The 11,895-nt window shown below is 40.4% G+C and overlaps 1 protein-coding gene across 1 annotated transcript; it reads right to left on the reverse strand.

Moving 5' to 3' along the window:
• Positions 1–3,300: 3,300 nt before the first annotated feature.
• LOC306868299 (free fatty acid receptor 3-like) lies at positions 3,301–4,218 on the reverse strand (the record flags this gene model as incomplete). Its single annotated transcript, XM_079414410.1, has 1 exon — positions 3,301–4,218. One exon carries the CDS (start codon positions 4,216–4,218, stop codon positions 3,301–3,303), a length of 918 nt encoding a protein of 305 aa, XP_079270536.1.
• Between the last annotated feature and the right edge of the window lie 7,677 nt (positions 4,219–11,895).

Raw genomic sequence — 11,895 nt, forward strand, 5'->3', positions numbered from 1 at the left:
TTAGTCAGATAAACTCTGAAGTATTTTAGTCTAGTTTTAGTCAGATAAACTCTAAAGTATTTTAGTCCAGTTTTAGTCAGATAAACTCTAAAGTATTTTAGTCTAGTTTTATTCTGATAAACTCTAAAGTATTTTAGTCTAGTTTTAGTCAGATAAACTAAAGTATTTTAGTCTAGTTCTAGTCAGATAAACTCTAAAGTATTTTAGTCTAGTTTTAGTAAGATACACTCTAAAGTATTTTAGTCTAGTTTTATTCAGATACACTCTAAAGTATGTTAGTCTAGTTTTAGTCAGATAAACTAAAATACTTTAGTCTAGTTTTAGTCAGATACAATCTAAAGTATTTTAGTCTAGTTTTATTCAGATAAACTCTAAAGTATTTTAGTCTAGTTTTAGTCAGATAAACTAAAGTATTTTAGTCTAGTTTTAGTCAGATAAACTAAAGTATTTTAGTCTAGTTTTAGTCAGATACACTCTAAAGTATTTTAGTCCAGTTTTAGTCAGATAAGCTCTAAAGTATTTTAGTCTAGTTTTAGTCAGATAAACTAAAGTATTTTAGTCTAGTTTTAGTCAGATAAACTCTAAAGTATTTTAGTTTAGTTTTAGTCAGATAAACTCAAAAGTATTTTAGTATAGTTTTAGTCAGATACACTCTAAAGTATTTTAGTCTAGTTTTAGTCAGATACACTCTAAAGTATTTTAGTCTAGTTTTAGTCAGATAAACTGTAAAGTATTTTAGTCTAGTTTTAGTCAGATAAACTCTAAAGTATTTTAGTCTAGTTTTAGTCAGATACACTCTAAAGTATTTTAGTCTAGTTTTAGTCAGATAAACTGTAAAGTATTTTAGTCTAGTTTTAGTCAGATAAACTATAAAGTATTTTAGTCTAGTTTTAGTCAGATACACTAAAGTATTTTAGTCTAGTTTTAGTCAGATAAACTCTAAAGTATTTTAGTCCAGTTTTAGTCAGATAAACTAAAGTATTTTAGTCTAGTTTTAGTCAGATAAACTCTAAAGTATTTTAGTCCAGTTTTAGTCAGATAAACTCTAAAATATTTTAGTCTAGTTTTAGTCAGCTAAACTCTAAAGTATTTTAGTTTAGTTTTAGTCAGATAAACTCTAAAGTATTTTAGTCTAGTTTTAGTCAGATAAACTCTAAAGTATTTTAGTCCAGTTTTAGTCAGATAAACTAAAGTATTTTAAGTTTTAGTCTTGAAATAGAGTAACTTGGAGTAACCTATTATATTTACAAAGTAACCTTTCCAAAAGTGGGTATCTTATACTATGATTGAGGCATTTATTCACTGATAATTCAAAAAAACAAAACAAAACAAAAAAAATGCTGGGTGGCTTGCCATCTCAAGATCACAGTTTATTCCAGACTCACAAACAAAACCTGCCCAAATCCGGGAGATTTCAAACCAGAATTATTAACTGCGTTATTCTATCTCACAATCCACCATCATCCACATCAATATCATCAATCATCGTGCTTTTAATCCCCTTTAATGACTCTCTCTCTCATTATGCATCTCATCTGATGTCATACACAGCGGTCATCGGAAGGAAAAACGTTGCGCTTTTTTCAGTTTTGTTAATTCAATTATTTTAGTTTTCTCTGCACAGGATGACTTTTGTTTTATACTTTTGTGAAAATAAATTGATGACAATTTATATTTCATTTCTCTTAACCAGCTCAATTCTGACCTGGTACACTTTTCTTTCTAATGATTAGCAAATTCAAAAGTTTTTGTTGCTCTTAACCAGTGTTGGGTGTAACGCGTTACTGTAATTAAATTACTTATCCACTGAAAAAGTAAAGTAAGGGATTACTGTTCATTTTTAGGTAATTTAATTACAGTTACTTATAAAGTACTTGCGTTACATACAGTAAATAATTTCAACAGTTCTAAAAGCAATATTGAATTTGAAATCTAAATTTACCGTCTAAAGATATTGAATGCAGCGGCTTTAACCCTCCGCGTGCGGGTGCGTTCACTTTCAGATTTTCCTGATTCACAGAGAAACCTTAAATACTCAAATCAGGGCCGGCACCAAGAGGGGGCATTTGCGGGCAGAGTTACGGTGCCCCCCACTTTCCATCCTCTCCCCTTCTTGCTGAAGGTGATCGTTTCGAAAGCGAAAGTGAAACCGGTAAAACAGCGCACATAAGAAAGCGATTGCACGCTTTAGCGAGCGTCAGAAACTGCACGCAATCACAGATTGCACGCTTCCCATCCCACCCCGGCTCTGACTATAAGACTAAAATCAATAGAATCTAAAAATCTTGAAGTGTCTACTTGACACTTGAACGAATTCAAATTAAAAACTAATGTTTCTGATTATGCAATCCGTATGAAAAAGAATCCGTATGAATAAAGCAAGGTACAGTCATTCCCGTGTCTGAGCTCATTATATGCAGTCACCTGCGCGCATATGCCCTGACCTAGAAACATTTTTTTTTTTAAATATTAAGAAAAAAAAAAAAATCATCTAATATTCATCATTTTTGAAAGAAGACCTGCTATGAGAAATTTACCTCATAAGAACAGCGCGATCTGACATTATTCAGCAGAGAAGATCACTTCTGTAATTTATTCTTTCTTACATTAGTTAACGTGTTATTTTGACATAAACCTGTACAGATTTTACTAGTTGGGCTTTTCCTGAACATATTGCCAAACTGAAATGTATTGTTTAACTTTTAAGCCTTTTTGTTATTCAGATATTTTGCAGAGTATTTCTATTTGTTAACCAAAGGTGGTTACATTTTTTTCATAAAAATGTTTAAGTATTACAGTTGTTTTAAAGCTAAAAAGGCTAAACTATTCTATGTTTGACTCGAATTGAAAGAATAGTTTAATTTCTATTAAGGTTTATAGGGATTTTAAGATGTAGCCTAATTAGCGATTTGAATAATTAAGTTACTTATTGAGTAACTAAGTTACTTTTCAGATAGAGTAATTAGTAAAGTAATTTAAATACAATATTGATGAAGTAATTAGTAACTGTAATTAATTACTTTTTGAAAGTAACTTACCCAACACTGCTCTTAACGTGATGGATTTATCATCCAAGTAGATTATGTACTAATATTAAGAAAACAGATCTTATGTAGCAGCGCAATTATAATCTGTTGATGTTTAATAGATAGTGTCTCGTTGCCCTGAATATTGATATTTTGTTTTGAATTGTTTTTAAACAGTGTAGATGATTACTTTGGGATAATGAAATTGTTTTTGCATATTCATGGACAACAATGTCTCTGGCAAGCCACGATCTCTTCTAAACACTTCAAATATTTAAGTGCACAACAACATAAACCTCTTTGAAGAGGCATATAACTGAAACAAAGCATTTGCAAAAACACAGATTGCATTTCTCATCTCCTTAGAGATACAGAGAAATATAATAAGATTAAAACATGGATTTAAAGTAGTCGGGATTAAAGCTTTCATATGCCATTCTGGATTTTCTTGTCTGATGAAGCCAACTATGTATGATGCACTGATAGGAGCGTAACAAACTGACAATACAAGGAGTGTCCCCAAAGCCAGTCCAATCGCCCGGAGCCTGCGACAGCGGTTAATGAGAGGAAGCTTCAACAAAATATAGATGACATTAATGTAACAGAAGCAGCAAATGATGAAAGCACAGCTTAATACCACAAGAACAGCCAGACGTATTTTAAGCAGTTCGCTCAGTTGCATTGCAGTGAATTCACGGTAACATCTCTGAGGTTCTGGTACCAGATTAGTAGTGTTGTGTATTTCAGAATTAGTGTATGTGGCTTTGTAAGCAAATACTATTAGTACTGTAACAAGCACCCAGATGGCGACACATATTAATATTACATAGATGGTTCTCTTTTGACTTTTATACTTAATTGGAAACCGTACACAAACATAGCGCTCAGCACTTATTGCTGCCAAGAACAGGCTGCTGCAACAGAAAGGAAGAAAGAAGAAGAACATATTGAAGTGGCACAAGATATAGGGCATGTTCCAAACCATGTTATCTGCAGCCTCTTTCATCTTGACAGGCAAGAAGGTGAGGAAGACGAGGTCAGAAACAGTGAGGTTCAACATGAATATGTGAATGGGGATAGGTTTACGGTGAATCTTGCGAATGCATGAGCAGAACGCCAGCACAGTATTAGGAAAACTAATCAGGAATATGATGATATAAATGATGAGAAATTCTGTCGAATCTTCTGACATTGTTGTCGTCCTGTGGTAAAGTTCTTCGCTTTAGAAAACAGCCCTGCAGGTTCTTCTGAAGACACCGCCTGTAATACACACACACACACCTATTATCAGTATTGTAAAACTATTTAAAGTACCAGCTGTTGTGGTTTTAAATATTTACTTACCAATAAATATTTCTCTGTTATTTGTCTTGACAAAATCAATGGGCTCCTACGCAGTTCAGTAACACACTCTAGCCACCTGGACAGCATGGATACAGCAAATTGTAGAATGATTTGCATTCTATTCAACACGATTCTGCATGTTTAGAAACATTTCTGTTTAGAAAACACGTTCAGAAAACATCACTGTTGCAATTCTTCTCAGATGAAATCAAGTCTGTGTTGCTCCAAAATAGCACAAAAAAGCCTGCAGTTACTGTAGATCATGAACTGACAGTGTTGGGCAACTTACTTCCAAAATATAATACATTATATATTACTAGTTACTGTCTTTTGAAAGTAATTAGACACATCCCAATATTACTGATTCTGAATTGTAATGCGTAACAATACTTTTAGTTACTTTTGAGTTACTTGCTCCAAAATATCCACAGAAGTATGAATAGGTATTGTAAAAGACCAACATGTAGTTTATTGCTGCTCATTAAACATCCGGTGGAGGGTGATCTGGTAGATCTACTATAGCATTTATACAATCATATTTAGATACCAGTATAGGTTTGCGTGTTACGTTGTTGTTTATAGGTTAAACAAGCACAAACTGCATTATTACATTCAGAAATAAAGCACAATTGTATAATGCGCAAACAATAAACACAATAGCTAGCCAGGTTATTTTGAACGGAATTCAGAACAATTTTTTTTTTTTTTAAAGAATTAAAAATATTGATAATCCTTCCGAAACAAATTAATTTAATGCAAAATATAAGCAAATGACATTATTCCCACGCAGCTCTCAGGCAAGAATCCAATAAATGTTTCCATTTTCACGATCCATTTGAATGCAAAACTATTTATTAAACCAGGCTTCATACTTAACAAGCTTTAGGCAAATATAAATAAATAAATAAATAAATAAAATGGGCAAAAAGACAGGAGGTGGGTGGAGCTGGTTGCTGAAACCACGCCCACCTAGCGCTACAGTGGCGGGGTTAAATGCAGAGCACGAATTCCGAGTATGGGTCACCACACTTGGCTTTTTTGTATGATTGCTCTTTGTATGAGGATTTGTATAAAAGATACTTAGATGATCTTGTTCTTGTTGGTGATGTTTGAATTGATGAGTCAAGTGTTTGTGATTCGGGGTATGCATGGAGATTGGCATTGTATATATATATTGTGAGGCGTGGCCCGAGCACCTATCAGCGTCGCCCTGGCAACAGAGGAGAAACACCTGCTCCCAATCACCACGGGCTGATCGGTCCCAGCTGAGAGGACTTCACACATGGCTACAAAAGCGTGTGGATGCACACATGGGTGAGCAATGTCTCCCGACGCAAGGAAACTAACAAACCTATCTTCTGTCCCGCAGAGAGCTCGGAGTGACCGATCAGCCCGACACCTCCTGCACTGTCTCCCGAAGCACCGAGCACAGCAGCACGAGGAGGAACGCGACACTCTGCACGCCCCACGGACACGGGAATTGTTAGCACCTGCACCTTTTCTGTTTGAGCACAATAAATACACCCTCCGGGGCATTTATTGCACTTCCGCCTGTCGTGTGATCCTTCAGCCCGCTACAATATATATATATATATATATATGAAGTGACGTGACATACTGCCAAGTGTGGTGACCCAATTCGTGCTCTGCATTTAACCCATCCAACGTGCACACACACAGCAGTGAACACACACACACACAGCAGTGAACGCACACACACACCGTGAATACACACCCGGAGCAGTGGGCAGCCATTTTATGCCGCAGCGCCCGGGGAGCAGTTGGGGGTTCGGTGCCTTGCTCAAGGGCACCTCAGTCGTGGTATTGAGGGTGGAGAGAGCGCTGTACATTCACTCCCCCCACCTACAATCCCTGCCGGCCCGAGACTCGAACCAGCAACCTTTCGATTACGAGTCCGACTCTCTAACCATTAGGCCACGACTTCCCGTGGTGACACGACACAGTGGTGACAGCAGCGGCAATCCACCTATCAGTCAAGTGGCCACGCCCTTAATTATGCAGAACTATACAATTTAAATGGATGATTTTATATATATATATCTATATCTATATATATATATATATATATATTATCACAGTTGTCATGAAGGGCAAAATTAGCTATATTGAACAAAACCACTTTTTGTAACAGGCTGTAATTACACTTTTTGTAACAGGCCAGTCGATGAATTGCAGTTCAGGTCACTACCGTGTTGGTTTCAAGACTTGCCCTGCATCCTATTGTGCATACTATCCACCCTTTCTGCCTTAAATAGTACTGAAAATTACTAATATCACATAGAATTTAGGATGGATAGTATGCACATTGGGACGCAGGCAGAGACCGGGAGGTTGCCACTTGGTTTGACCCGAGCTCAGGCTGAACGGCACTGATTGTACTACGAACCAGTGTATCTAAAAGACTAAAATAAAATATTATTCTGATAATGAACAGGCTGCGACGTTTGCAGTGCTGAATGTGTGTATGTGAGGCGCTGGCACGATCGAACAGCGGAAACATAAAATACTTTTTTGCCGTAGGTCATTCGAAGCAGTGTGTTTACTTTTATTTTAGGATGCACTTTTTGTCATCTCGGTTTCCTTTCCGTGAACTTCTTGGTTGAGCGCCGAGCGCCACACAAAATTGAAACAAACTCAGCTGTCACTCTGTCTTTTTCTTTCATTTTGTTACCTATTGGAATCAGTAGTAGCCTATATTTTGAGAATTCATTCCTTTTTATATTTGGTACAATGTGGCTAAAGTCCCACCTTAAAAAATGTGCTATTCACTGCACCTAAAATGTATAATTGCAGAAAAAAATATGAGGCACTTTCTGCTTTTTTCATCACTACACAAAAAATGCTGAAATGAAGTGATTTTCACATGATATTTATTTTGCTTTTGTAAAATATCGTAAATTGATAATAGCCATAAGTAGTTTATATTTTCCACAATTAGCTCATAAATATGCATTTTTGTCTCAGTTGAAACAGTACCATGGTACAGTTGAGACACACATTCTTAATGCTCTAAAGCTGGCTAATCATTTAATGCAAATTTAATAAATTACAGTTTTAAATAATTACAGTTAAATACATTTCTTTATTTGCTTTATTTAATTCACGACCTAAAAAAAAAATACTCCCATAAGGTTAGAATTTACTGGTATTACTATACTTGTGGGGACATTTGGTCCCCATAATGTAGGTAATACGAGTACACAAACACACACAGCCTCTGTATGCATTTTATTTTATATGACTGAACTGTTACTGTATAACAGGGATAGGCAACGTCGGTTCTGGAGTGCCGCTGTCCTGTAGGGTTTCGCTCCAATCCTAATCAAACACACCTGAACAAGCTAATCAAGTTCTTCAGGATCACTAGGCTACTGTAATGAACTTGTCAGACACAGCAGGTTAGTAGAATAACAAAAGTGTTTATTAGTGAATCTTTGAATCCGAAGAACTGAGGGGTTCGTCTTCTTGATAGGTGAGTAGATGTCAATGGGATACAGGAGACCCGTGAGCAGGGATAAACTCAGTCTATGTTTTCTTGACAGGGATGTGGGTAGCGGGAACCTCCAGCGTGCAAGGGAGTGCTCAGTGTACCGTGATGCGTGTCCAGTGATCGGTAACCACAACAGTGTCCGTCGTCTGGCGTCAGGATCTGAGGATGAGGAAGATGAAGAGGAGCAGAACAAGAGGAAAGTTTCAACAGGTAAGTATCGTCAGGTAGTATACTCAGCTGTGAGTCTTGAGAGCGTCGGTCCTTGTGGTTTACAACAAGATCGGACACTGTTGTGATTGAGGAGAGTGCTTTTAAGAGTGTGGTGATTGTTAGCTGATGAGGTGCAGGTGCGGGTGATTAGAACTCTGGTGAAGTGGATCGTGGCAATTGGTTGGGAGGAGAGCCTGGCCGTTCTCTGACAGTACCCCCCTCTCCACGGCCCGCTCCTGAGGGCCGACCCCGGCGTCGTGGTGGTCTACCTCGTCCTCGAGGAGCAGGGCGATCCGGATGGTTGGAGTGAAATTCACTTAATAGATCCGGGTCAAGTATATCATCCCTGGGAACCCATGCGCGTTCCTCGGGGCCGTACCCCTCCCAGTCGACTAGATATTCTAGTTGTCCACCACGACGCCGGGAATCCAAAATCTCCTGGACTTTATAGATGGCACCGTCGTCAATGATGAGAGGGAGAGGGGGTTCCTCGACCGGACAATACGGTTTGAGGAGTGAGACATGGAATGTGGGGTGGATCTTGTATTGTGCAGGTAGTTGCAGTTTGAAGGTTACCGGATTGACCTGTTCCAGAATGGTAAAGGGGCCAACGAATCTGGGACTAAGCTTGCGGCAAGGCAGGCGCAGCCTGACGTCCCGTGTGGAGAGCCAAACCTTTTGTCCTGGATGGTAATCAGGTGGAGTCGAGCGACGAGCATCGGCGGAGATCTTTTGCCTGCGCACTGCCTGCTGAAGATGGTGGTGAGCAGAGTCCCAGACTCCCTCGCTCTCCCGGAACCAGTGATCTACAGAGGGTACGTCAGAAGGTTCCCCAGACCATGGGAACATGGGAGGCTGGTAACCGAGTACGCACTGGAAGGGAGTGAGACCAGTGGCTCCTTGTCGAAGGGAGTTTTGGGCGTACTCGGCCCAGCCTAGGAACTGGCTCCAGGAGTTCTGGCGGCCGTGACAGAAGGTTCTCAGGAATCTCCCTATTTCCTGGATTTTGCGTTCAGTCTGCCCGTTGGATTGAGGATGGTATCCAGAGGTTAAACTGACGGTCACACCTAGGAGAGAGAAGAATGCTTTCCATACCCGTGATATGAACTGTGGTCCTCTGTCGGAGACGATGTCTTCCGGGATTCCAAAGTAGCGGAAGACGTGGTTGAAGAGTAACTCGGCAGTTTGTATGGCCGTGGGTAGTCCTGGGAGAGGAAGAAGTCTACAGAATTTGGAGAAGCGATCAATGATGACTAAAATGCAGGTATTTTTATCAGAGAGTGGTAAATCAGTAATGAAGTCTACTCCTAGGTGTGACCATGGACGATTTGGAATGGGTAGTGGTAACAGTTTGCCAGCAGGTAGATGGTGTGAGCTCTTGGATATAGCGCAGTCGGGGCAGCCCTGAACGAACCTTCTCACATCTCTTGCCATGTTTGGCCACCAGAAGCGATCGCTTAGCAGTGAGAGAGTTGCGTTGGCCCCTGGGTGGCCTGTACCAAGGGATGTATGCGAGGAGTGCGTTGAGTCCGGGTTACATACTGGCGATTAGGGGGACAGCCCGGCGGATTGGCAGGAGGAGGATCGGAGACAACTGGAGGAGAGGTCCATACAATGGGGCTGGAAATAATGTTGGTAGGGAGGATCCCCTCGGGCTCATCTGAGACCTCTTCTTGTGAGTGAACCTGGGACAGGGCATCAGCCTTGATGTTACGAGGACCTGGACGGTAGGAAATTTTGAAATCAAATCTAGTGAAGAACAGCGCCCACCGCGCTTGACGAGGATTGAGCCTCTTGGCGTCTCGTAAGTACTCTAGATTTTTGTGATCTGTTAAGACTAGGAAGGGGTGGTTGGCTCCCTCCAACCAGTGTCTCCATTCTTCTAAAGCTAGTTTGATAGCTAGCAACTCACGGTTTCCGATGTCGTAATTCCTCTCCGCCGGGCTGAGCTTTTTAGAAAAGAAGGCACATGGATGGAGTTTCGGAGGGGTCCCCTGCTGCTGTGAGAGGACCGCACCCACTCCAGTAGTAGAGGCATCCACCTCTACTGTGAAGGGTAATTTTGGCTCGGGATGGACTAGGAGTGGTGCGGTCGTAAAGGCCTCCTTAAGGCGGTTGAAGGCTTTGGTCGCATTATGGTCCCAATGGAGAGACTTTTTACCTCCCTTCAGGAGGTTAGTGAGGGGACTGGTTATGGTGCTGTAGTTACTGATAAAGCGACGATAAAAGTTAGAAAATCCTAAAAATCTCTGTAGTTCCTTGATAGTAGTTGGTTGGGGCCAAGAGGTGATGGCTTCCACCTTCCCCTTGTCCATGCGAATGCCACCATGACTGATGATGTATCCCAGGAAATGAACGGTTGTTTGATGAAATTGGCATTTTTCGGCTTTCAGATACAACTGGAACTTTCGTAGTTGCTGGAGGACCATCTGAGGATGTAGATCAATCGTTAGAGAGCACTGTAACAAAAAGCGATTGCACTCCTCGGGATCACCTGAGAACGGCGCTGGTCGGGCCATGGGACTGGCGAACATGATCGGCGAAGAAGAGCTGGATGCGGAAGTGGCTGGAGAGGGTGCTGGAGCTGGTGCGGGAGGAGAGGCGGAATGAGTGAGGATCCTCTTGAGTGTGTCGACGAGTTCCTGGAAGGGATCAGCTGTACTCATGATGTTGCTGTCCAGGTCCGATCTTCTGTAATGAACTTGTCAGACACAGCAGGTTAGTAGAATAACAAAAGTGTTTATTAGTGAATCTTTGAATCCGAAGAACTGAGGGGTTCGTCTTCTTGATAGGTGAGTAGATGTCAATGGGATACAGGAGACCCGTGAGCAGGGATAAACTCAGTCTATGTTTTCTTGACAGGGATGTGGGTAGCGGGAACCTCCAGCGTGCAAGGGAGTGCTCAGTGTACCGTGATCGGTAACCACAACAGTGTCCGTCGTCTGGCGTCAGGATCTGAGGATGAGGAAGATGAAGAGGAGCAGAACAAGAGGAAAGTTTCAACAGGTAAGTATCGTCAGGTAGTATACTCAGCTGTGAGTCTTGAGAGCGTCGGTCCTTGTGGTTTACAACAAGATCGGACACTGTTGTGATTGAGGAGAGTGCTTTTAAGAGTGTGGTGATTGTTAGCTGATGAGGTGCAGGTGCGGGTGATTAGAACTCTGGTGAAGTGGATCGTGGCAATTGGTTGGGAGGAGAGCCTGGCCGTTCTCTGACAGCTACAGGCAGGTTAGGTTTTTTTCAGGGTTGGAGCTAAACTCTGCAGGACATCGGCACCGACGTTGCCTATCCTTGCTGTACATACAGTACATCAACCTATAAAGGGTGTCTCAACTGTACCGACTTTACCACCTTGTACATTTCTTAAAATGCTATGTACATTCATGTTAGAAAATATGTCCATTTATAATAGACAGTTGAAATATCATAAAAAAACTATATATATATATATATATATATATATATATATATATAGAGAGAGAGAGAGAGAGAGAGAGAGAGAGATGGTGAAATGTAAATAAAAAAATAAAAAACTTTTGCCGATATCTTCGGAGTGGAAAGACGCAAATTTCACACAATCAAAGGGAACACTAATACACATGTGGAGCAAAAATCACGGCTTGGGGTTTGTGTATACGCAAGTTTAAGGTGTTTCAACTGAACACGTCTCAGATGTACTCAGTCTACCTTAGTGAACATTAATGGAGCAACAGATTTTGTGTGAAAATAAATCAAACAAGTTATTTATTTTGTTTAAAAATATTATAAATGTATGAAGTGGCAAGGGGGGCCTTTTACCCCACA

This window comes from Barbus barbus (assembly GCF_936440315.1).
Source record: "Barbus barbus genome assembly, chromosome: 50".
In the NCBI taxonomy this organism is placed as follows: domain Eukaryota; kingdom Metazoa; phylum Chordata; class Actinopteri; order Cypriniformes; family Cyprinidae; genus Barbus; species Barbus barbus.